At 47.1% G+C, this 27,170-nt stretch overlaps 1 protein-coding gene across 1 annotated transcript in view; it reads left to right on the forward strand.

Annotated features, from left to right (window-relative positions):
• Nucleotides 1-27,170, forward strand: part of dnah12 (dynein, axonemal, heavy chain 12) — a 429,714-nt gene that overhangs the window by 257,668 nt on the left and 144,876 nt on the right. Inside the window, exons 45-47 of the mRNA XM_086001602.1 lie at nucleotides 10,001-10,134; nucleotides 12,962-13,124; nucleotides 14,318-14,398. Of these exons, the coding sequence (XP_085857728.1) occupies nucleotides 10,001-10,134; nucleotides 12,962-13,124; nucleotides 14,318-14,398 (378 nt within the window). The remainder of the gene's footprint in view (nucleotides 1-10,000; nucleotides 10,135-12,961; nucleotides 13,125-14,317; nucleotides 14,399-27,170) is intronic.

Here is a 27,170-nt window from a genome sequence, read left to right on the forward strand (position 1 = left end):
TGACGTCATCACGTTTTCCGCGCCAACTGGGGGTCACGTGATCGGCGTCATGACGTCATCACGTGGAAATACAAGAACCTACACACAGCTTAAAGGTGCAGTCCACAACTGCACTACAGAGTGGTTAAAGGAATGATTACAGATTGTTCAGTGTCTCTTGGTGGCTCCGCCACAGGCGCCCCCCCAGAATTCTCTTTAACAGACAGCATCAAACGTGCAGGAGGTTTAATTATTCTGCCCGAACGACTACGAACTTCAGACGCTGGATCGTTAGAAGATGAGCCAACATTTGGCTGTGTCTGAAGCGGTACATCTGGGGTGGAGGAAACCGTAGCAGAAGGTGTAGACGAGGATGGAGCCGAAGCAGGCAATTTAATAGTAGACTGCTGCATAATTGGTCTAGTAGCCAATGGTGGTCGTCCACGGCGAGGTGGCTGAGCAACAACCACCGGTTCACTCCGATCCAGATGGGCTGGTTTAAGTCGGTCGATGGAGATGGTATCCGATTTACCTCCCATTTCGACCGTAAAATATTTCTCTCCCGCTGCAATAACACGAAACGGTCCATCATAAGGTGGTCTGAGTGTATCTCTATGAGCATCCTGCCGAATAAAAACATAATCGGAACTCAAGTTCTGCTGGAACATGAGGCTCCTGTAGATTGTGATGCGAAGTTGGAATAGGCAGGAAATTCTTTGCCACCTCTTGATGCTGAAGAAGCTGCTGAGCAGGCGACCATGATTCTGTATGTGGAGGGAGAAAATCCCCTGGTACTCGAAGCGCTTGACCGTAGACTAACTCAGCCGATGAAGCCTGGAGGTCATCTTTGGGGGCTGTACGGAGGCCTAGCATCACCCAAGGGAGTCTATCCACCCAGTTGGAATCACGCAAGCTGGCACGGAGGGACGCCTTTAAAGACCAATGAAATCTTTCACATAAGCCATTTGCTTGCGGATGGTAAGCGGTGGTACGATGCAGCTTGGTACCCAAGCCCTGTGCAACTGCATTACACAACTCTGACGTAAATTGTGGACCACGGTCAGAGGAGATATCAGATGGCACTCCAAACCGGGCCACCCATGACGAAATAAATGCCCTGGATATGTCCGCTGTGGTAGTAGCAACCAAGGGAATCGCCTCTGGCCACCTGGTAGTATGGTCCACTATTGTCAGGAGATGCATAAAACCCCGCGAAATGGGGAGGGGGCCCACTAAGTCCACATGTACATGGTCGAACCGGCGTTCAGGCACTGGAAAGATGGCCATTGGAGCCTTCACGTGACGATGAACCTTTGATTTTTGACAGTCCACGCAATTGTTTGTCCAGTCCCGAACGTCTAAATGCATTCCCTTCCAAACAAACTTACGGGACATAAGTCGTTGTGAAGCTCGCATCCCCGGGTGTGATAAGCCATGTATAATCTGAAAAATATTCTTACGCCATTCGACTGGCACAATGGGCCGGGGCACTCCCATGGATATGTCACACAAAAGCGTGGTTCCTGCTGATTGGAAAATAACATCGGCTACCTGCAAGCTAGAAGGCATGGTCCGATACGCCTGAACTTCAGGATCCACCAGCTGTTCTTTTGCCAACCCGACGTAATCGATTCCCAGGTGAATTGTCTGGACTGGGGCACGCGACAGGCAATCAGCCACAAGATTATCTTTGCCAGACACATGTCGCAAATCCGTTGTAAATTCCGATATAAATGTAAGGTGGTGCTGTTGCCAGGCTGACCATGGCTCCGCCGTTTTGGCCATTGCAAAAGTGAGCGGTTTATGGTCCACAAATGCAGTAAACGGGTGCCCTTCTAGAAGAAAACGAAAATGCCGGATGGCCAAAAACAAGGCCAGCAACTCCCTATCAAAAGTGCTATATTTTCGCTCATTTATACGCAGTTGGCGGCTAAAAAAGGCCAATGGCTGCCAAGTCCCGTTAGCCCATTGTTCCTGCACTGCCCCGATGGCGTAATCGGAGGCGTCGGTAGTAAGGGCGATGGTCGCGCCCGGGAGTGGGTGTGCAAGCATAGTTGCATCTGCCAATGCCGCCTTGGTGTCCAGGAATGCTTGGTCCATCTGTGGTGTCCAAATGATAACATCTTTACCCGACTTCCCTTTAAGTGCTTCGTACAGCGGCTGCATTAATTGGGCTGCCTTGGGGACAAAACGGTGATAAAAATTCACCATCCCCAGGAACTCCTGAAGAGATTTAAGTATATGCGGCCGCGGGAATGCCGTAACTGCCTCTACCTTAGTGGCCAGTGGGACGGCGCCTTCTGAGGTGATCCTATGCCCTAGAAAGTCAATGCTGGTTAACCCAAACTGGTATTTGGCTAGATTTATAATGAGGCCATGTTGGCTGAGACGGGCAAAGAGTGTACGTAAATGAGCCATATGCTCTTCCTTATCTTTACTAGCAATGAGAATATCATCCAAGTAAATGAAAATGAAAGGAAGGTCCCGTAACACAGAGTCCATAAGTCGCTGAAAAGCCTGAGCCGCATTTTTCAATCCAAACGGCATGCGAAGGAACTCAAAAAGGCCAAACGGTGTGATGACCGCCGTTTTGGGGATGTCTTGAGGGTACACAGGAACTTGATGATATCCACGGACGAGATCTACTTTGGAAAATATTGTTTTGCTGGCCAAATGAGCCGAAAAATCCTGTATATGCGGTATTGGATACCTATCCGGCATAGTGGCTTCGTTAAGGCGTCTGTAATCCCCACAAGGCCTCCATCCGCCACCTGGTTTGGGTACAATGTGTAATGGGGAAGACCAAGGACTGTCGGAGCGTCGGACAATCCCAAGGCGCTCCATAATCCGAAACTCTGCCTTTGCGGCTATAAGCTTTCCGGGTTCCAATCTTCGTGCCCGGGCGTAAACAGGCGATCCCGTTGTGGTAATATATTGCACCACACCGTGCTTCGCAACTGCTGCCGAGAATGTAGGCCTGGTGAGCCCCGGGAATTCGCCAAGTAGGCGCCTAAACCCTTCCTGCGATGGAACCGCACAGGCAACCGACCAGGAGACAGCAGTACTGCGGTGACAAGGCACCGCATGGAAGGTAGACGCATTAATGAGTCGACAATGTTGGACGTCGACCAGAAAACCATAGGCACAAAAAAAATCAGCCCCCAGGATGGCCTGTGATACTTTAGCCGTTATAAATTCCCATACAAAACGTTGACCTCCAAGAGTTAAATTAACTGTCCGTTTACCGAACGTGCGAATGGCCGCACCATTGGCTGCCTCAAGGGAAGGGCCATGACCGCCGGATTGTAGATCCAGCTTTGAGACTGCCAAAATACTGCACTGAGAACCAGTATCACACAAGAATCGTCGCCCTGTTCCAGAATCAGTAATATAGAGGAGTTTTCCTGCTGAACCGACTGCCATGGTGAACTGGGTGTTTTTGTCAGCCCCTGTCTTCTTCGAAGTTTGTGAGTCTGCTGGAGACTTTTTTTCAACCCAACTGCAGGGTGGACGGCAGCGTCGAGCCTTGGCGCCAAAACGGGCATGGTACATACACAAGCCTGATGGAGGAGGGCTGGACTTTGCTCGTGTAGGGGAAAGACACCTCGTAGCTGCGCAACTCTGCTGTATGACCATAAAAGACTTATCTGCCTCCGCAGCCAACTCGGCACAGTCCGTAATCATAGAACTGGCCAAGACTGCCTGAACTGGCTCGGGTAGCTGGCAGAGGAAAAGCTCTCGAAATAAAAAACATTGGGGCTCTGAACCCAAAAGCGTGAGCATTTGGCTCATCAATTCTGATGGTTTTGAATCCCCAAGACCCGGCATTGCGATAAGCTTGCGTGCACGCTCTGACTTAGTTAGACCATACACTTGTAGTAAATGATCTTTTAAAGCTGAATACTTGCCCTCTGCCGGTGGATTCCCCAGGATGCTGATGACCCGTGAAGCCGTGGCGCTGTCCAGAGCGGAAACCACGTAATAATTGTGATGAAATATTCCATTCATCACTGCCTGTGACTGTGGTCAGTTTCAGTTTCATTTCCCTTCCCCCAGTTCCGTTTCCTCACCATTGTATTGTATATTGGAATGTGTTGTGTGTAGGGCTCCGCCCATACCTGGCCCCTATGTAAGTAAGCTCAGTCTGGCCTCATATCCAGTACTGCAGCCCTCCGGATGGAAGATACCTCTCTCCACTACGTGTTACCTTCTAAGTTAATAAAAGCCTTGTTTTGTTTCGCTAACATCGAGTCTCGGAATTATTGAGGCACATCAATTTTATTAACTTATTTTTCAACACTATGGATCAACTCCTGAAACCCGAACGTTTGGATTTGGATCAGCATGCTCCGGACGCATCAGCACGCTTCGGACACTGGTTTATGTGTATGGAATTCTTCCTGGACAATTCCGCAGCCGTCAAAGACGCTACGGACGCTGCGAGTATGAAACTCGGAATTCTGCGGAATTGGGTAAGCCACCGGATTTACCCCCTCATCCAAGACGCCGACACGTACCTGGCCACCTGCGACATCTTAAAGGCGCATTACCAGCAGCCTACGAATGAGGTGTATGCTAGGCATCTGCTCGCTACTCGCGCACAGCGACCTGGGGAATCGGTGGAGGAGTTCCTAGGCACCCTGAAAATGCTTGGCAAAGACTGCAAGTGCCGAGATGTAAAAGCCGCAGTGTACACTGACGAGCTTGTTCGCGATGCCTTTATCACAGGCCTCAGCTCCACTTACATCCGGCAAAGACTGCTGGAAAAAACGGGATTGGACCTGAAACAGGCTGCGGACACCGCGCGATCCCTGGATGTGGCCCAGAGAAACTTGGACGCCTACTCTTCAGCCCGCGCCGTCCACGCCGCCACGTGTGCACCAAGGGCGCCGCCATCTTGGAAGGCATCTTCCCCGCCCAGCAACCCGACACCGTCGGGGCCCCGCTCTCCCCCCAGAAGCCCTACGACAGCCGCGATGCGTCGGGGACCCAACTGCTACTTCTGCGGGCAGCCAAAGCACACCAGAAACCTGTGCCCGGCGAAAGGCACCACCTGCTTTAAGTGCGGTAAGAAGGGGCACTTCGGGAAGGTGTGCAGAGGGAACCCCGCCGGAAAACCAACCGCCGGAAAACCCGCCACCGCCGCGTGCGCGCCGTGGGAGTGGCCATCTTGGACGCCATCTTGCCCGACCTCGTGGGGTCCGCCATCTTATGAGCAGACAGCGTGGACGCCATCTTGTCTCGATCAGGGCCCTACAGTGGCATCGGTCACCGTGGACCAGACCAGGCCGCACCCGCTATCCAAATCAATGGTGGACATCGAGGTAAACGGGTGCAGGGTTAAATGTTTAATTGACAGTGGAAGCACGGAGAGTTTTATCCACCCTGAACTGGCACAACAACTCTCCCTAAAGGTGGTCCCTACTCAGGGTACCATCTCTATGGCTGATAAAACCCAGACATCGACCATTCTGGGTTACTGCACGGTACAATTGTCCGTTAACGGAACTGTATATGGTAATTTTAAAGTATTAATCATGAAGAATCTATGTGCGAGCGTGACCTTGGGCCTGGATTTCCAGTGCAACCACCAAAGCATCACGCTCAAGTACGGTGGGTCCCAGCCGCCCCTCACAGTGTGCGGTCTGGCTACCCTGAAGGTAAAGCCGCCTTCGCTATTCGCGAACCTTACCCCTAACTGCCGGCCAATAGCGACCAAAAGCAGGAGGTACAGCTGGGAGGACAGGCGGTTTATCGCGACCGAGGTAGACAGGCTCCTGAAAGAGCGCATTATTGAACGCAGCAACAGCCCGTGGCGCGCCCAAGTGGTAGTGGTAAGGGGTAGCGAGAAGAAACGGATGGTGATCAACTATAGCCAAACGATCAACAGGTACACCCAACTAGACGCCTACCCGCTACCCCGCATATCAGAAATGGTGAACCAAATCGCCCAATACCGGGTGTTCTCCACCATCGACCTCAAGTCAGCGTACCACCAGCTCCCTATCAGACCAGAGGACCGCCCGTACACCGCCTTCGAGGTGAACGGACGCCTCTACCAATTCCTCAGAGTCCCCTTTGGGGTGACGAATGGGGTCTCGGTCTTCCAGAGGGACATGGACCGCATGGTCGATGACCACCACTTGCAGGCAACCTTCCCCTACCTCGACAACGTCACCATCTGCGGTCACAACCAGCAGGATCACGACTCGAACCTCGAGAGGTTCCTGGAAACCGCACAAAAACTCAACCTCACCTACAACGAGGACAAGTGCGTTTTCAACACCACGCGCCTCTGCATACTAGGCAGCGTGGTGGAGAATGGGGAAATCGGACCAGACCCCGACCGATTGCGCCCCCTACGGGAGCTGCCCCTGCCCAACACTCCCAAAGCCCTGAAAAGGTGCCTGGGGTTATTTTCTTATTATTCCCAATGGGTCCCCAACTACTCCGACAAAGCCCACCCCCTCTTGAAAGCATCCTCTTTTCCGCTCTCTGCTGAGGCCCACGCCGCCTTCAAAAGCATTAAGCAGGATATTGAGCGGGCCACGCTACAGGCAGTGGACGAGAACACTCCATTTCAAGTGGAAAGTGATGCGTCTGACTTCGCCTTGGCGGCCACCCTCAACCAGGCGGGGCGGCCCGTAGCTTTCTTCTCGAGGACCCTCCAAGGGCCCAAGATCAGACACTCCTCCGTGGAAAAGGAGGCCCAAGCCATCGTGGAGGCAGTGCGCCACTGGCGCCACTACCTAGCCGGCAAACGCTTCACCCTACTTACCGACCAGCGGTCGGTAGCGTTTATGTTCAATAATAAACAGAGGGGGAAGATTAAAAATGATAAGATTCTTAGGTGGCGGATCGAGCTCTCCACCTTCGAGTATGACATCATTTACCGGCCAGGGGCCCTTAACGAAACCCCTGACGCCCTCTCACGAGGGACGTGTGCCAGCGCCACCGGGGATCGGCTACAGACCCTCCACAACGACCTCTGCCACCCAGGGGTCACGCGGCTGTTCCACTTCATAAAGTCCCGTAACTTACCCTACTCGATTCAGGAAGTTCGGTCTCTGACCAGGAACTGCCGCACTTGCGCTGAGTGCAAGCCTCAGTTCTACCGCCCAGATAGAGCCCACTTAATCAAAGCTACACGGCCCTTTGAGCGGCTCAGCTTAGATTTCAAGGGCCCCCTCCCGTCCACCGACCGCAATGTTTACTTCCTGAACATTGTGGACGAATACTCCCGGTTCCCATTCGCCTTCCCCTGCCCAGACATGACCAGCGCCACGGTCATTAAATGCCTCAACAGCCTGTTCTGCCTGTTCGGTATGCCGAGCTACAACCATACGGATAGGGGGGCGTCCTTCATGAGTGAAGAGCTACGCCAGTACATGCTGTCCAGGGGGATCGCCACGAGCCGTACCACCAGCTACAACCCCCGGGGTAACGGCCAAGTGGAGCGAGAGAACGGGACAGTATGGAAAGCAGTCACTCTAGCTCTAAGGACCAAGGGCCTCCCTATCTCCCGCTGGCAGGAAGTCCTCTCGGATGTGCTCCATTCGATACGGTCGCTATTGTGTACTGCCACTAATGCCACGCCTCATGAACGAATGTTTGTCTTTCCCCGGAAATCCACCTCAGGCGTATCCATGCCGTCATGGCTCTCCACCCCAGGTCCGGTATTCGTGCGAAGGCATGTGAGGGGCCACAAGACGGACCCTCTCGTGGAGCCAGTGTACCTACTCCACGCCAACCCCCAATACGCATATGTCCAGCACGCCGACGGAAGGGAGGACACCGTGTCCATAAAAGACGTCGCCCCAGCCGGTAACGACAACAACCACGGCGATAGCAGCGACAACGATCGCAGCAACTCTTACCCACCCACTACTCTTTCATCACCCCCGGAAGAACATTGACCAACGGCACCCCCACCAACTACCCCTTCAACAACCCTGGCGGCACCCCCGGCAGAGACCCAGGAGGCTACCGGGGACACCCAGCCGACACCCGCGGCACCGCAACAGCCACGTCGGTCGCAGAGGACTATCAAACCCCCGAACAGACTAAATCTATAGAAGGGGTGAATGTGATGAAATATTCCATTCATCACTGCCTGTGACTGTGGTCGGTTTCAGTTTCATTTCCCTTCCCCCAGTTCCGTTTCCTCACCATTGTATTGTATATTGGAATGTGTTGTGTGTAGGGCTCCGCCCATACCTGGCCCCTATGTAAGCAAGCTCAGTCTGGCCTCATATCCAGTACTGCAGCCCTCCGGATGGAAGATACCTCTCTCCACTACGTGTTACCTTCTAAGTTAATAAAAGCCTTGTTTTGTTTCGCTAACATCGAGTCTCGGAATTATTGAGGCACATCAATAATAACGGGTTGAATCCGCTGTAATGTCCCGGATAGCAAACTGGGCTTCTGCTTGGAAAAACCATGCTTCTGGTTGCTGTTCCCAGAACTGCGGCAATTTAAGGGCAATGGCGTTCGTGTTCATTATGAATATCTCGAAGAAAGTTGTCCAACGAGCTCGGGGTCACCAATGTAGGAACGGAAGTTCCTATCCGAATAATGAAGTCCAACGCAGTGAAACGAAATAATTAAACTTTAATAAACAAAATACTTTAACTGATAACTACAAGAGCAGAGCTCAGCAGGTCTGTACAGGTCCCCAGCCTTTCTCAGACTGCCCTTAAATACTGGAAACCGACGTCCTGACGTCATCACGTTTTCCGCTCCAACTGGGGGTCACGTGATCGGCATCATGACGTCATCACATGGAAATACAAGAACCTACACACAGCGTAAAGGTGCAGTCCACAACTGCACTACAGAGTGGTTAAAGGAATGATTACAGATTGTTCAGTGTCTCTTGGTGGCTCCGCCACACAATAAAGTAAAAATGTTGGCATACAGTTTTGATTTAGCCTCTGTCTGGCCATTTAGAATATAGAAATTAGAATGCAAGTTAGTTCTTCAGGACTTCAAGAAGCCCAACGGTGAATTTTTAGAAAACCAGATTTGAATACTAACTATAATTGGATCACATGATTACATGCAACTACCCTTGTTGAATTGGACCCGTATTTATTTATTTTCATATATACCAGCAAAATCTCTCCTACCCAATACATCAATCGCTGTTTCAGCAAGTCACTGAATGAAGGAAGGTGGAAGGAAACTTCATTAGCATCGTTTTTTTTAGAAATTACACAAGTGCATTCATAAATTTCTATGGATTTGCAATTTATGTATTCAGGTTAAAGGTTCATTTAAATAAGTTGATGATGCACTGGAGAGGAACTTGAAGAAATATTTGAATCTCTAGGGTAGACACAGCTATTTAACAGTTACTATTATTTATATTGAAGGAAATAAAAATGGTATTTTTGAGGAAGAAAGATCAGTCATTCTAAAAGTGTTTCTTTCCTAAAAAAAATGAAAGCTTCAGTCCTGAGATATGCAGTTACTCCTCCAGTTGCATGATATCAGCCGATTTCGGGTCCTACTGCACCTAAATGTTTGGACATAAATCTACACCAGTGGATTACTGGCGCAAATGAAGGAAACTCACATGAGCTATGTAAATGAGTGGGCGAAAGTTTGGGCGGACGTTTCTCAGAAGCAGTGCAAATGATTAAGGAAATTTGCATGTAATTATGTTTTGGCGTAAAACCTAGTGTAAATCAGTTATGTGCGATATTCCTTAGGGGAGTAAACAGCGCAACTCCACTCTTGTGTCGTAGTTATGCCAAAAAGCAAATTCTGGGACAACATATTTTAAAGTTAATGGGATGGGGGTTTACAATATTGCAACACAATTAGAGCTGTCATATATCTGTAGGCTTTGGAGGTTTACCAGCAACTGTAGACCAAAAATGTAACAATTGAATATTTATGATCATTATACACTTCAAAATCCCAAAATATTGTATATTTCCTAATGTCACAGCATTGCTTTCCTGTTAAAGGCAAATAGGAATTACTTCTTAATAAAATATTTTATTTTTTTCGGCAGCCATGGCCTGAAGATGCACTTGAACGAGTTGCTAACTCCTTTCTAGAAACCCTGGATCTGACAGAATTTGAACGTACAGAAGTTGTTCCTATTTGTAAATTCTTTCACACATCTGTTATTGAACTGTCAAAGACGTGAGTCTGCATTATTAAATGATATTTTTGATATTCTGCTTACTTGTAACCTGTTCACAAAATTCTACATACTTTCATGTTTAAGATTTTTAAAAATTACACAAGGGCCTGGAAATTGCGGTCGGAGGCTTGCCGCCGGCGTACGCCTCCGAACCGAAAAAAATATACGAACTTACCTGGTGTCTCTGGAGCTCCTAACTCTTCTCGGTCTGGACCTGCAGACACATGCCTGCGTAAAGGCCCACGGATCCCAGGGGCGCAGGCGGTTCGTAAGCAGCCCTGGGATCATGTGGACCAGGCCAACCAATCAAAAAGGGGGATTCCTATAAAGCTTATGGGGATTCCATTTACGTACGGAATCCCCAGCAGCATAATAGAAATCACCTAATAAATAAAATTTCACACCACTTAAAATAAAAATAAACGATTGCATGTTCAAAATTAATTAAAAGGTCCTTTAATTAAATATTTAAAATAAAAATATTTTTTTTTGAAAAAGAAATGTAAACATTTTAAAACGGGACAAAATTTACCTAAATTAATTTTAAATGTATGTGTATGTTTAAATCATGTAAAAAATGTTATTTTAACATCTATTTTAAAACTTACGCTGGTAAAAGAAGGCCCTATGCCTGCTTTTACCAGGCATAAGGGTTTCATGGGCATTTGCTGGGCAGTGGTTGGGCAAATAGCCCAATTGTGCACCAGCAAAAGTGAATTTGCAGCGGATCTGTCCAAGTGAAACTTGACAGATCACAAGTTCCGGGTTTTTGCGCATGCGCAGCACATCCGGAAACCCAAAACTTGTGGGGTCATTGGAAGCACCATAATTTCAGGGCCAATGAATTTCTTAGAGTTGAAAGCTTTAGTTTTTCAGAAAAAATAGGAGAGGTTTTATTTGGCCAAGTGGGACATTATCATCCCATAAATCATGGAGAAAAACTTACCTGCTCCCGATCCAACCAATGGCGTTTTTACATAACCGCAGCCCAGACGCCCGCCTGCAACCATTTTTGGAGAGTTGAAAGGATGGCGGGGAGCTGAAGTACTTTCACCTTGAGGGATTGCAACATGTGCCAATCCTATTGAGGCTCTGCCACTCCCATGGCGTTCCGGCTCATCACTCCCACTGATCTGCAGGACAGTAGACTGCAGGAAATCTGAGACCTGGTTGAAGCCCCTATCCATTTAGTCCACCAGCCTTTTTAACCCAGCAGAGATGGTGGCGCCAAGAGCTTCACCGACGCCTATGCAGAGGGCCTAGCTGCAGCATCCACAGAGGTGACCACACGCTCCGTGGTAAACTGCAGAGTGCTAATGCCACCGGCCAGAATGCCACACAAGCTGGAATTGGACTCCATGTTCTCGGCCATGCTGCGGTTGCTCCTAAGCTGGCTGTCCAACACCTCCAATAATTGATGTGCATATCAAGCCATTTCCTTTTGTAGGCTGGACCTCCGAACTCCTGAGCTAACCTTTCTACTAGTCCTTGCTCCTGTTCACTTGTGCTCTGTGAATCACCTTGTGCACCCCCTTTAGCTCACTATCTATCCCAAATGGGGTGCTGAATTCCACGCTGATATTTGTGAGGGATGGAGCAAGTGACAATGCTTCGATGGATAATGTTGTCTCTTTCCAAGTCTTCTCTTGCAGAGTCCAAGTGATGGAAAGAACTCAGAGAAAGGGGTGAAATTGCACCTCTCCTCAACAGGTGCTTTCAACTGTTGAACTTATTGCCCCCTTCCCACTGGAATCGTGCTGGCCACCATTTTAGCTGCTCACTGCAAATAGGTGGCTGAGGCATCTGCTGGGAGCAGGCAAGAGCCTCATGAATTTATGCATATGGGGGTTCTATTACATCAATGATTTATTTTCTCACAGCGGAAAGCAGGTCAGCAGCTGTTGGGAAGGATAAAGAGGTGTTCCATGGTATGTGAGAAACCTTCCTTTGTTGGGCCAGGAGGAGTTGGAGGGCTTCTCTAGGCCCTACAATGAAAGTTATGACCTTCTTAGCCTCGGCAGGCAGCTGACTGGGCCGGAAGCTGACTGGCATGCAGATGATGCCCTGGAGTTAAAATACCCAGGCCTTAAACTTAGGCTTGTGAGCGTGTTTTGCATTTGCTCACACTTCGTCTCCCAACCCCACTGAGGGTTAAAATCAAGCATACTGTTTTTGCTTCTGTCAGTAACTCTGTCAATAAATCTGTTTGGTAATTTAGCTTGTTACAAAAAGAATTATGCGATTGATAATTGTCTTCAGAAATGGCGTGAATGCGTAGTGGAAATTTATATGTAAAACTTGAGACCCTAAACAAGTTTTCTGTTTGTTCAGGGCAAATTATCGCAAATTATTTAAGCCACTCACTGTATTTCATAGGATCGGCAGGCTTGGCAATCAAAGCTGGCTTTTGTGTTGAGCATGAGAAAAAGGATTTGATAAAACCCAAACTGTAACGTCAAATCTAATCCAACTCTAGAATACAGCAGTGTGCAACTCCCTTGGGGAGGGCATCTCACACCACTTTGACTTGAGTATAACTCCAGTGTGGTGTGAAGTTTGGTTTAAAACTTTCCAAACTTGCTTTTATGTTCTGGGAAAGGATGCTTTAAAAATGTAGTGATTGGGAGCAGAACTCAATGGTCACAGTGTGATTCACAATATAACGAGGCTTTTACCAACTGCGAATTACACTCTGCATGTCTCGGACTGCAGTTTTGAGATTTTCTAGATCAAGATAATCTCCTTGCTTAATCCTCATTATGTCTGATGAATTTTCTTCTAAGAATTTGACACCAATGGGAATCTCCCAATATTTATTTGTTTTAGGTTTCTTCACGAGCTAAACCGCCACAATTACGTCACTCCCACATCCTACCTGGAGCTTATTGCTGCTTTCCGTCAGCTCTTAACACAGAAACGTGATACAGTGACAAAAGCTAAAAAGAGATACACAAATGGATTAGATAAGCTGGCTTTTGCTGAGTCACAGGTAAGTGAATAAACAATAAATAAAATACTTGTAAAATCTTGCATCCTTCATAGTTGTCATTTGATTTTGAAATTAATCTGTAGTTTTGTATCCCCTCTACCATCTAACTACTGTCTTAACAAAAATACAAATTTCACTAAAAGTCACTCTGAGACTGAGAGGCTTTTATAAAATCATCAGTGCAGCGTAATACTGTACAAGATTAATTGGAAGTTTTAATAAGGCAATTAGTTGGCAGTTTGGAACCAAAATTAAAAGCCCAATCTATTTATAAGTCTAAACAAATAGACTAGGTTATTAGCTTATACTGCAGAATTTCATTATTGAAAACTGTTCCAGCAAGCGCGGTGTATTAGTGAATGTGCTTCTGTCACATTGCGAATATAATAGTGAGTTTGTCACTAGTTTATAACTGCCCATAATTTTGTCTGTACTTATTCAGAACAAACAGATTCATACTTAAAGTATGCTGTTCTGTGGAAATTAATTTACTTTACTCAGCCAATATTTTTGTACTTTATCAGTTCAACTTCACGATAAACCCTTCCCCAAACTATTTCTACCAGAAATCTTTTCAAATGTATTAATTTCAATCGGTTTCTAAGGATCATAATTGATTAAAATATTAATATTTGTATTGATGAGAACAGAGCTCGTCTCTCCCTTTCCTAAAAGCATGATGACCCATGATGGGTGCCGTTCCATAGGTACTAGCAGCCTTCCAGTATTGCACCCAAATGTTAATCATTATGTATGAGCCTAGATAGTGAGTACTGGTAGGTTTTTCGATTGCTGGCAATATCACTGCTGATTCTGGCTTTATGTGGAGACGTTCCAGTGGAAGTCACTGGAAAGCAATCAGGAGTGGAAGCCTTGGATCTCCCCTCCTTAACCCAGGAACCCAAAAGCCAATGTAGCACCCAGTGACTGAAATCAGTTAACTCAGCACAGAGCAGAAATTGAACCTGGCAGCTTCCTGGTTTGCCATGCACAATGCCAAAAACTTGAGGTGCATTTATCATTGAGCCATCAGAGGATATTCAATACCTTTACTATTACGTACATAAGAGACATTATTTACTTCCTTAGAGATAAATACAGGGAAAATGTGCTTTTTGTAAAATGAAACTCTACATGTACTGACTGGTTGCGTATTTAAGTTAAAATGAGTATTTAATGCTACACTTCTGTAGGTGGGTGAGATGAAGATAGAACTGATGGATCTACAGCCAAAACTGGAAATAGCCAAAGTCGAAAATGCTCATATGATGCAGGTAAGTCAAAAATGAAAATCAGTTTCCAACACATTGGGCTGGATTTTCCTCTGAATTACCACCTGTTTTAGAGCAGCTTTAGGGCTGTTAATGTAGTAAACTGGAGTGGAAATGTCCACTGTCTCAGAACTGTGAGTCTAACATTGCACTTGAAGTTTCCTGCCAAAAAATTGACAATCCCTTTAAAAAGCCTGCTGGGAGCCGCATTTAAATGAGATCAAGATGGTATGGCTAACATCACTGACCCATTTCCTTGAATCTGCCTCCAATTTAAACCACCACTATATAATTGGTAGTAGGAATACCAGTAAAATATCTCTCAGATAGATGCTACTTGGAGGAGGACACTTTGTACGCTACTGAAGGTTAGTGTAACTTTGCCTGCATAGCGATCTATTTCGTATTTTAGAGGATCTATCAGGAATTTTGTTGCTGCTTTTAGTCAGCTCAGTAGAAAGTAAAGCTTTGGACTGGAGAATGGATTTCCCAATGTTTCCTGCACATACAAACCCACTTAACAAGGTTTACAGACCAAGGTTTACAGACAAAGGAGATTTTATGTAGACTTCTCTGCCTGTTACTGTCTCAGATCATAGAATCATAAATTCATAGAATGATACAGCACAGAAGGAGGCCATTCAGATTATCGTGCCTGTGCCGGAGCTATCCAACTAGCTATCCAACTAGTCGCACTCCCCTGCTCTTTCCCCATAGCCTTGCAAATATTTTCCCTTCAAGTTTTTATCCAATTCCCTTTTGAAAATTACTATTGAATCTGCTTCCGCCACCCTTTCAGGCAGTGCAATCCAGATCACAACAACTTGCTGCGTAAAAAAAATCTTTCCTCGTGTTGCCTATGATTCTCTTGCCAATCACCATAAATATGTCTCCTCTGGTTACCGACCCTTCTGTCACTAGAAACAGTTTCTCCTCATTTACTTTGTCAAAGCCATTCATGATTTTGAAGACCTTTATTAAATCTTAGCCTCTTAACCTTTTCTGCTCTAAGGAGAACAACCCCAGCTTCTCCAATCTCTCCACATAGCTGAAGTCCTTCATCCCTGGTAACATCCTAGTAAATATCTTCTACACCTTCTCTGAGGCCTTATCATCCTTCCGAAAGTGTAGTGCCAAGAATTGAAAACAATACTCCATCTAAGGCCTAACCAGTGTTTTATAAAGGTTTAGCATAACTTCCTTGCTTTTGTACTCTATGCCTGTATTAATAAAGCCAATGATCCCTGTGTTTTTTTAACAGCCATCTCAACTTGTTCTGCCACATTCAATATACTCAAAGACTCAGCATCCACAGCCTTCTGGGGCAGATAATTCCAAAGATTCACAACCCTCTGAGTGAAGAACTACCTCCTCATCTCAGTTTTAAATGGCCTACCCTTTATCCTGAGACTATGCCCCCTAGTTCTAGACACTCCAGCCAGGGGAAACAACCTCTCAGCATCTACCCTGTCAATCTCCTTCAGAATCTTGTATGTTTCAATGAGATCACCTCTCACTCTCTGGAGTATAGGCCCAATCTACACAATCTCTCCTCATAGAACAACTCTCTCATCCCAGGAATCAATCTCATAGAGTCATAGGCCTAGAAATTCGGTGGCGCCCCGTTTGGGGCGCCAAGCTCGCCTGGGCGCCGGAATTACCGCTCCAGACGGAGCCGCTTGTGCCAGCCCGATATTCAGTTTCAGCACCCCAAACAGAAGCGGGGCGCTGCTCGAGGCGCCCCGCATCCCTCTTGGGGCGTTGCAACTGAATATCACAGCGCAACGTGCCGCAGCGCCACACGCTGCGGCACGGTGAGCTGCGGTATTGCAGGCCTTCCTCCCCTTCTTAAAGGGGAGGGGCCTGCAGCAGAGCGATCGGAGATCGCGAGTGCCGGCAAAAGAACCCGGCACCGAGGAGAAGTGCTGGGCTCTTGGGACACAGTCGGCACTGCCGGGGGGGGCGCTCAGGAGGCCGGGAATGGCGGCGTGAGGAGGTGCTGGCAGGCGGCCAGCAAAAAAAATGGCCGCCCCGCACCTCCCCTTTAATTAGCGCCACTACCGCTGCAGGTAGGCCCCCCTGAACCGGTCACAAATTGCGACCGGCGTTATAGCGGGGGGCGCGACCAAATATCGTGATCGGGGCGGTAGCGGGGCGCTGCGCACACCGATGACGTCATTGGTGGCGGCGCAGCGCTACAGGCTAACGCCGCCATTAGCGCCCCGCTAAATTTCACGGGAGGCGTGGCCAGTGGTGCTAAGCCCACTAAGTGCACTCTTTGGATGCTAACTGGTGGCGCAGCCCACCGAATTTCTAGGCCATAGAGTTATACAGCACGGAAAGAGGCACTTCGGCCCATCGTGTCCGCGCCGACCATCAAGCCCTATGTATTCTAATCCCATTTTCCAGCACTTGGTCCGTAGCCTTGTATGCTATGGCATTTCAAGTGTTCATCTAAATGCTTCTTGAATGTTGTGAGGGTTCCTGCCTCTACCACCCTTTCAGGCAGTGAGTTCCAGATTCCAACCACCCTCTGGGTGAAAAAGTTTTTCCTCAAATCCACTCTAAACTTCCTGCCCCTTACATTGAATCTATGCCCCCTGGTTATTGATCCCTCTACTAAGGGGAAAAGTTCCTTTCTATCTACCCTATCTATGCCCCTCATAATTTTGTACACCTCAATCAGGTCCCCCCTCAGCCTTCTCTGCTCTAAGGAAAGCAACCCCAGCCTGTCCAGTCTCTCTTCATAGCTGAAGCGCTCCAGCCCAGGTATCATCCTGGTGAATCTCCTCTGCACCCTCTCCAATGCAATCACATCCTTCCTATAATGTGGCGATCAGAACTGCACACAGTATTCCAGCTGTGGCCTAACTAGCGTTTTGTACAGCTGCATCATAATCTCCCTGCTCTTATATTCTATGCCTCGGCTAATGAAGGCAAGTATCCCTTATGCCTTTTTAACCACCTTATCGACCTGTCCTGCTGCCTTCAGGGATCTATGTACATGCACACCAAGGTCCCTCTGATCCTCTGTCCTTCTTAGGGTCCTAACATTGTTTATTCCCTTGCCTTATTAGTCCTCCCAAAATGCATCACCTCACACTTTTCAGGGTTAAATTCCATTTGCCACTGTTCTGCCCATCTGACCAACCCATCTATATCGTCCTATAGCCTGAGGCTTCCCTCCTCGCTATTTACCACTCCACCAATTTTTGTGTCATCTGCAAACTTACTGATCATACCTCCTACATTCATATCTAAATCATTAATATACACTACAAACAGCAAAGGACCCAGCATCGATCCCTGCGGTACACCACTGGACACAGACTTCCAGTCACAAAGACAACCTTCGACCATCACCCTCTGCCTCCTGCCACTAAGCCAATTTTGCATCCAATGTGCCAAATTGCCCTGGATCCCATGGGCTCTTACCTTCTTGACCAGTCTCCCAAGCGGAACTTTGGTCAAAAGCCTTACTGAAGTCCATGTAGACTACATCAACTGCACTACCCTCATCCACACACCTAGTCACCCCCTCGAAAAATTCAATCAAGTTGGTTAGACATGATCTCCCCCTGACAAAGCCATGCTGACTATCCTTGATTAACCCTTGCCTCTCCAAGTGGAGACTTATTCTGTCCCTCAGAATTTCTTCCAATAATTTCCCTACCACTGATGTTAGGCTCACTGGCCTGTAATTCCCTGGCTTATCCCTACTACCTTTCTTGAATAATAGTACTACGTTAGCTGTCCTCCAGTCCTCTGGCACCTCCCCTGTGGCCAGAGAAGTTCTGAAAATTTGTGTCAGAGCCCCTGCAATCTCCTCCCTTGCCTTACACAGCAGCCTGGGATACATCTCTTCTGGGCCTGGGGATTTATCCACTTTTAAGCCCGCTAAAACTGCTAGTACCTCCTCCCTCTCAATACTAATTTGTTCAAGTATATCACAATCCCCCTGCCTGATTTCTATGCCTACATCGTCCTTCTCCATAGTGAACACAGATGCACAATATTCATTTAAAACCTCACCCATATCTTCCGGCTCTACACACAGATTGCCACTTTGGTCCCTAATGGGCCCTACTCTTTCCCTGGTTATCCTCTTGCCCTTAATATACTTATAAAACACCTTGGGATTTTCCTTTATTTTGCCCGCCAATGTTTTTTCATGCCCCCTCTTCGCTCTCTTAATTTCTTTTTTAAGTACCCCCCTGCACTTTCTATACTCCTCTAGGGCTTCCACTGTTTTTAGTTCTTTGTATCTGCCAAAAGCTTCCCTTTTTTTCCTAACCTTCGTTGAACCCCCTCTAAGGCAAGTATAACCTTCTTCAGATAAAGAGACCAAAACTATGCACAGTACTCCAGGTGTGGTCTCACCAAGGCCCTGTACAATTGTAGCAAGACTTCCTTACTCTTATACTCCAACCCCCTTGCAATAAAGGCCAACATGCCATTTGCCTTCCTTATTGCTTGCTGTACCTGCATGCTAGCTTTCTGTGTTTCTTGCACGAGGACACCCAAATCTCTCTGAACACCAACATTTAAAAGTTTCTCACCATTTAAAAAATATTGGGGGAGAAATTCGGTGGGCTGCGCCACCAGTTAGTGCCTAAAGAGGGCACTCAGTGGCTTTAGCGCCACTGGTCACGCCTCCCGTGATATTTAGCTGGGGCGCTAATGGCAGCGTTAGCCTGTTGCGCTGCACCGCCACCGATGACGTCATCGGTGTGCGCAGTGCCCCGCTACCGCCCCGATCGCGATATTTGGCAGCGACCGCCTCTGTAGCGCCGCTCGCTAATCGCGCCTGGTTCACGGGGCCTACCTGTGGCGGTAGTGGCGCAAATTAAGGTGGAGGTGTGGGACGGCCGTTTTTTTCGGCGGCCGCCTGCCAGCACATCCGTCCCCGGCCTCCTGTTTTCCCCCCGTGGCATTGCCGGCTGCTTTCCGAGAGCCCGGCACTTCTCCTCGGTGCCGGGCTCTTTTGCCGGCACTCGCGATGGCTCATCGCGCTGGTGCAGGCCCCTCCCCCTTAAGAATGGGAGGAAGGCCTGCAGTACCGCAGCGCGCCATGCCGCAGCGTGTGGCGCTGCGCCACGTTGCACTGCGATATTCAGTTTCAGCGCCCTAAGAGGGGACGCGGAGCGCCTCGAGTCTCGCCCCGTGTCCTTCTTGGGGCGCTCAAGCTGAATTTCTGGCGATCGCTGCTGCTCCGATCGCAGCGCAAAATCTGGCGCCCAGGCGAGCTTGGCGCCCCGTTTGCAGCTCCACCCAATTTCTCCACCATTCTGTTTTTCTATTCTTCCTACCAAAGTGAATAACCTTACATTTCCCTACATTATACTCCATCTGCCACCTTACTGCCCACTCACTTAGTCTATCTATATCCCGTTGCAGACTCTTTGGGTTGGATTTTCATTGAGGAGGCGGGTAGGAGGTGGGACTACAACTGTCGGGGTTGTAGTCCCGCCTCCATCGAGTTGTAGACAACCCACGCGATTTTGACTTGATTACAATTAAGGGCCACCTGGCAACAGGTGACATCACAGATTGATATTTTATCTGTCAAGACCTTTTGACATGAAATATCAGCGTTTCACAGCTGTTTGAAGCTGTCAAACACTGACAATCTGTACTCCAAGTTAATTCCTTCCTCTCAGGATGATTTAGAGATCTCTCCGGAACAGAAAGCTGAATGCTGCAATTTTTGACAGATCGCGGCCATTCTGCTTTCTGTGCCGGTGAGATGAGGGACTCCCGAGACCTGAAGAAAGGAAGGCTGTAAAAGTAAGTAAAACTTCTTTAAACAAACCAAACACACTTACCTCTGCACTCATGCACCCATCACTCACCTGAACACCGGACATCTCGATCCCTCCAAGCCCTTCAGCCCGACGGCCCGCCTTGCTAACTTGGTGTGGTTTGGAGCCGTTGGGAATCCCACACTTCAAGAATGACAATAGGGATTAGGCTAAAAACTGCTTGTTAACTACCTGTTAACAGGTATAATTGGCACTAATCCCCTTCCCGCCTCAGGGAGGTGGGCCCCAGTGCGGGTCGGGTACCCGCCTCCTTTGAATCTGGCATGGAGGCGGGATGGGTTCGTGCCCCGCTATTTCGGGATTTTAACCCCTCACATGCCTCCAATCCCGCCTCTACGACCCAATGAAAATCCTGCCCTTTGTGTTCTCCTCACAGCTTACTGTCCCACCTAGCTTTGTATCGTCAGCAAACTTGGATACGTTACACTCAGTCCCTTCATCTAGGTCATTAATATAGATTGTAACTAGCTGAGGCCCCAGCACTGATCCTTGTGGCACCCCACTAGTTACAGCTTGCCAACCTGAAAAAGATCCGTTTATCCCTACTCTCTGTTTTCTGTCCATTAACCAATCCTCTATCCATGCTATTATATTACCCCCAACCCCATGAACCCTAATCTTGTGTAATAATCTTTTATGTGACACCTTATCGAATGCCTTTTGGAAATCCAAATATACTACATCCACTGGTTCCCCTTTACCTACCCTATTAGTTACATCTTCAAAAATCTCTAATAAATTTGTCAAACACGATTTCCCTTTCATAAAACCATGTTGACTCTGCCTAATCATGTTATGATTCTCGAAGTGCCCTGATACCACTTCCTTAACAATGGATTCCAGCATTTTCCCAACGACTGATGTCAGGCTAACTGGCCTGTAGGTCCCTGTTTTCTCTCTCCCTCCTTTCTTGAATAGTGGTGTTACATTTGCGACCTTTCAATCTGCTGGGACCATTCTAGAAGACCTAGGGAATTTTGGAAGATCAAAACCAATGCATCCTCTATCTCTTCAGCCACCTCTTTTAGAACCCTAGGATGCAGGCCGTCGGGTCCAGGGGATTTGTCGGCTTTTAGTCCCATTAGTTTCTCTAGTACTTTTTCTCTCCTTATATTAATTACGTGAAGTTCCTCACCCTCCAATAGATCCTTGGTTCCCCACCATTTTTGGTATGCTTTTTATGTCTTCTAATGTGGTGACAGATACCAAATATTTGTTTAACATTTCTGCCATTTATTTATTCCCCATAATAATTTCTCCTGTCTCAGCCTCTAAGGGACCAACATTTACTTTTGCTACTCTCTTCCTTTTTACATACTTGTAGAAGCAGGCACGGTGGCATAGTGGTTAGCACTGTTGCCTCACAGCGCCAGAGACCCGGGTTCAAATCTGGCCTCGGGCGACTGTCTGTGTGGAGTTTGCACATTCTCCCTGTGTCTGCGTGGGTTTCCTCCGGGTGCTCCGGTTTCCTCCCACGGTCCAAAGATGTGCAGGTTAGGTTGATTTGGCTATGATAAATTGACCCTTAGTGTTAGGGGATTAAATACGTGGGGTTACGGGGATAGGGTGGGATATGTGTCGGTGCAGGCTCGATGGGCCGAAATGGCCTCTATCTGCACTGTAGATTCTGTGAATCTGCTTTTATATTTCTTGCTAGTTTTCTCTCATTCTATTTTTTTCCTTTTTTATCAATTTTTTGGTCATACTTTGCTGGTTTCTGAAACTCTCCCAATCCTCAGGCTTACTACTATTCTTCGCAACATTATAAGCTTCTTCTTTCAATCTAATGCTATCCTTAACTTCTTTAGTTAGCCATGGTTGGATCACTTTTCCCATGGAGTTTTTGTTTCTCAATGGAATGTATTTTTGTTGAGTATTATGAAATATTTCTTTAACTGTTAGCCACTGCTTATCTACTGCCATACCTTTTAATCTATTTTTCCAATCTACCTTAGCCAACTCGCCCCTCATACCTTTGTAATTGGCTTTACTTAAGTTTAAGACTCTAGTTTTGGATTTAGGCAAGTCACTTTCAAACTTAATGTGAAATTCTATCATATTATGATCACTCTACCCCAGAGGATCCTTTTGCACATCCCCAATTTTAATCACTCCACCATGGGCAGCCATGCCTTCAGCTGCCTAAGCCTTAAGCTCTGCAATTCCCTCCCTAGACCTCTCCTCTCTACCTCCCCCATCCTTTAAGATGCTCCTTAAAACCTACCTCTTGGAATTCTTTGGAATTCTTTACCCCAGAGAGCTGTGGAAGCTGAGTCATTGAATATATTTAAGGCTGAGATAGACAGATTTTTGAGCAACGGGAGTCAAGGGTTATGGGGAGCGGTCAGGAAAGTGGAGTTGAGGCCAAAATCGGATCAGCCATGATCTCATTAAATGGCGGAGCAGGCTCGAGGGGCCGAATGGACTGCCCCTGCTCCTACTTCTTATGTTCTTTTCTTTGACCAAGCTTTTGGTCATCTGTCCTAATATCTCCTTATTTGGCTTGGTGTCAAATTTTGTTTGATAACGCGCCTGTGAAGCACCTTGGGATAATTTACTACATTAAAGGCACTATCTAAATGCAAGTTGTTGGTGTTGTCAAAGACTTTAGTCTATTTCCCTCATAAGATAAAAGTCAACCTTCTCCCTGCTATCATGTGGGTCCCAAAAGTCAGCAAGCCGACAGAGAAATAAACTCTAAACTTTATGGCTCCGATTTTCTGGCTGCCGTCGGGCGGCTTTTCATGCGGCCGGGGGCCGAAAATCGGCGAAAAAGCAGGTCGGGACCCCCCCCCACCGCCTGATTCCCTGCCCCGTCCGACTTTCGGACTGACGTTTCACCACACCCCGCTTCAGTCCCGGCCGCCTCTGGCGGGACTGGTCGTCGGAGCACTAACAAGCAATTATCTGCTTGTTGAAGGTGATTTTCCGGGGCCATTGCGACTTTGGGGCTTTCCCCACCTGAAACCCGCCTGCGGGGAACCCCGCTGCTGAGAGCTGGTGTGAAGCTTGCTAGCTGTCAGCTGCAGGTAAGGAGAAGCTGCGATTTAAAGGGCCAGCACTTGTATGTTGAAGGACCTTGTTGTTGCAGGTTTGGGGCTACTTCTTCAAGGCTTAGGCACAGCTGTGGAAGGTTGGAGCCTCACACACCTCTCCAATGTGATCTCCTGGGAAGCCCCTCTTGCCACCCTCACTCAGCGCTTCCTCAGCGGAGGCATCTACGAGAAGCGTGGGACGCCTTTTTTTCCTTCCCTTCTTAGAACATAAGAACATAAGAAATAGGAGCAGGAGTAGGCCAATCGGCCCCTCGAGCCTGCTCCACCACTCAACAAGATCATGGCCGATCCGATCCCAACCGCCAATCTACTATCACAGAACCATCTCCTGAATCTAACAGAATTAGACACATGAAATAGGAGCAGGATCAGGCTGCACGGCCTCTGGGCCCGCTCCGCTACCCACAGGGCCATGTCCGATCCGAACCTAGACTCATGTCCAAATTCCTGCCCGCTCCCCGTAACCCTTAATTCCCTTTACTTCTAGGAAACTGTTTATTTCTGTTTTAAATTTATGTAATGATGTAGCTTCTACAGCTTTTTGGGTCAGCATATTCCATGGACCTACCACCCTCTGAGTGAAGTAGTTCCTCCTCATCTCAGTTTTGAAAGAGCAGCCCCTTATTCTAAGACTATGCCCCCTAGTTCTAGTTTCACCCATCATCGGAAACATCCTCCCCGCATCCACCCGATCCAACCCCTTCACAATCTTATATGTTTCAATAAGATCGCCTCTCATTCTTCTGAACTCCAATGAGTAGAGTCCCAATCTACTCAACCTCTCCTCATATGTCCATCCCCTCATCCCCGGGATTAACCGAGTGAACCTTCTTTGTACTGACTCGAGAGCAAGTATGTCTTTTCTTAAGTATGGACACCAAAACTGTATGCAGTATTCCAGGTGCGGTCTCACCAATACCTTGTACAACTGAAGCAATACCTCCCTATTTTTATATTCTATCCCCCTAGCAATGAAAGCCAACATTCCATTGCCCTTCTTAATCACTTGCTGCACCTGCATACTAACCTTTTGAGTTTCGTGCACCAGGACCCCCAGATCCCTTTGTACTGCAGTACTTTCCAGTTTCTTGCCATTAAGATAATAACTTGCTCTACGATTTTTCCTGCCAAAGTGCATAACCTCACACTTTCCAGTATTGTATTCCATCTGCCAAATCTCTGCCCACTTACTTAGCCTGTCTATGTCCCCTTGCAGGTTTTTTATGTCCTCCTCACTCACTACTTTCCCTCCCATCTTAGTATCATCTGCAAACTTTGATATGTTACACTCGGTCCCCTCCTCCAAATCATTAATATAGATTGTAAAGAGTTGGGGACCCAGCACTGACCCCTGCGGAACACCACTAGTTACTGATTGCCAGTCTGAGAATGAACCATTTATCCCAACTCTCTGCCTTCTGTTAGATAGCCAATCCTCTATCCATGCCAGAATATTACCCCCAATCCCGTGATTTTTTATCTTAAGCAATAATCTTTTGTGTGGCACCTTGTCAAATGCCTTTTGGAAGTCTAAATACACTACGTCCACTGGTTCCCCTTTATCCACCCTATATGTTACTTCCTCAAAGAACTCCAGCAAATTTGTCAAACATGACTTCTCCTTCATAAAACCATGCTGACTTTGTCCTATTAAATTATGATTATCCAAATGTCCTGTTACTGTCTCCTTAATAATGGACTCCAAAATTTTACCTACCACAGATGTTAGGCTAACCGGTCTATAGTTTCCAGCCTTCTGTCTACTGCCCTTTTTAAATAAGGGTGTTACATTAGCAGTTTTCCAGTCTGCCGGGACCTTTGCTGAGTCCAGGGAGTTTTGGAAAATTATTACCAATGCATCCACAATCCCTACCGCCACTTCCCTCAAGACCCTAGGATGTAAGCCATCAGGTCCAGGTGATTTATCCGCCTTGAGTCCCATTATTTTACCGAGTACCACTTCCTTAGTGATTTTGATCGTGTTTAGCTCCTCCCCCCCATAGCCCCCTGTTTGTCCAGCGTTGGGATATTCTTAGTGTCCTCTACTGTAAAGACTGATACAAAATATTCATTCAGTGTTTTTGCCATCTCCATATTTCCCACCATTAATTTCCCGGTCTCATCCTCTAAGGGACCAACATTTACTTTAGCCACCCTTTTTCTTTTTATATAACTATAAAAACTCTTACTATCTGTTTTTATATTTTTTGCTAATTTACTTTCATAATCTATCTTCCCTTTCTTAATCAATCTTTTTGTTATTTTTTGCTGTCTTTCAAAGTTTTCCCAATCCTCTATCCTCCCACTAGATTTGGCTACCTTATATGCCCTTGTTTCTAGTCGAATACTATCCTTAATTTCTTTACTTAGCCACGGATGGCTGTCTTTTCTTTTACACCCTTTTCTTCTCAGTGGAATTTTTTTGGGGGGATGTTGTAAAATAACTCCTTAAATGTACACCACTGATCATGTATCGTCTTACCCTTTAATCTATTTTCCCAATCCACTCTACTCAATTCCGCTCTCATACCTTCATAGTCTCCTTTATTCAAGCTTAGCATGCTTGTTTGAGATCCAACCTTCTCACCCTCTAATTGAATATGGAATTCAACCATGTTATGGTCACTCATTCCAAGGGGATCCTTTACTAGGACATTTTTAATTAATCCTGTCTCGTTACACAGGACCAGATCTAAGGTTGCTTGCCCCCTGGTCGGTTCAGTTACATACTGCTCAAGAAACCCATCCCTAATACACTCAATGAACTCATCCTCAAGGCAGCCCTGCCCAATTTGATTTGTCCAATTAATATGATAGTTAAAATCCCCCATAATTATAGATGTTCCCTTATTACAAGCCTCAACTATTTCCTGATTGATACTCCATCCAACAGAGTTGCAACTGTTCAGAGGCCTATAGACTACGCCCACTAGTGTTTTTTTCCCCTTATTATTCCTTACCTCCACCCAAACTGTTTCATTATCCTGATCGTTTGACCCAATATCATTTCTCTGTATTACAGTGATTCCTTCCTTTAATAACATAGCCACCCCACCTCTCCTTCCTTCCTGCCTGTCCTTCCTGATCGTTAAATAACCTGGTATGTTTAATTCCCAGGCATTGTCACCCTGCAGCCATGTTTCTGTAATGGCCACAAGATCATACCCATATGTAGTTATTTGTGCCATTAACTCGTCTATTTTGTTACGAATGCTACGTGCATTCAGATAGAGAACTTTCAAATATGTTTTGTGACACTTAGTTCCTGCTTTTGCCCTTTTTATTACTTTACCTTTTACTCCATACCTTCTGCCCCTTCCTGACACGCTCTGGTTTTTAATTTCCCCACTGCTACCTAAGCAACCTTCTCTGTTGTCATTTTTATTATTTGCTCTCTAGGAACCTCCCCCCCACTAGTTAGTTTAAAGCCCTCTCTACAGCCCTAGTTATATGATCCGCCAGGACTCCAGTCCCAGCACTGGCCAAGTGAAGCCCGTCCCAACGGAACAGCTCCGTCCCACCCCAGTACTGGTGCCAGTGTCCCAGGAAGCAAAACCCATTTCTCCCACACCAGTCTTTGAGCCACGCATTTAACTCTCTAATTTTATTTGTCCTAGCCAAATTTGCTCGTGGCTCAGGTAATAATCCAGAGATTATTACCCTTGAGGTTCTGTTTTTTAATTTGACCCCTAGCTGCTCATACTCCTTTAACAGAACCGGCTTCCTAGTCCTATCTACGTCGTTTGTACCAACATGGACCACGACAACTGGATCCACCCCCTCCCACTGCAGGTTTCTTTCCAGCCCAGAGGAGATGTCCTTAACCCTGGCACCGGGTAGGCAACACAGCCTTCGGGACTCTCGCTCTCGGCTGCAGAGAACTCTATCTATCCACCT

Source organism: Somniosus microcephalus, chromosome 11 (assembly GCF_052327205.1).
Source record: "Somniosus microcephalus isolate GS21.2 chromosome 11, FLI_Smic_1.0, whole genome shotgun sequence".
In the NCBI taxonomy this organism is placed as follows: Eukaryota; Metazoa; Chordata; class Chondrichthyes; order Squaliformes; family Somniosidae; genus Somniosus; species Somniosus microcephalus.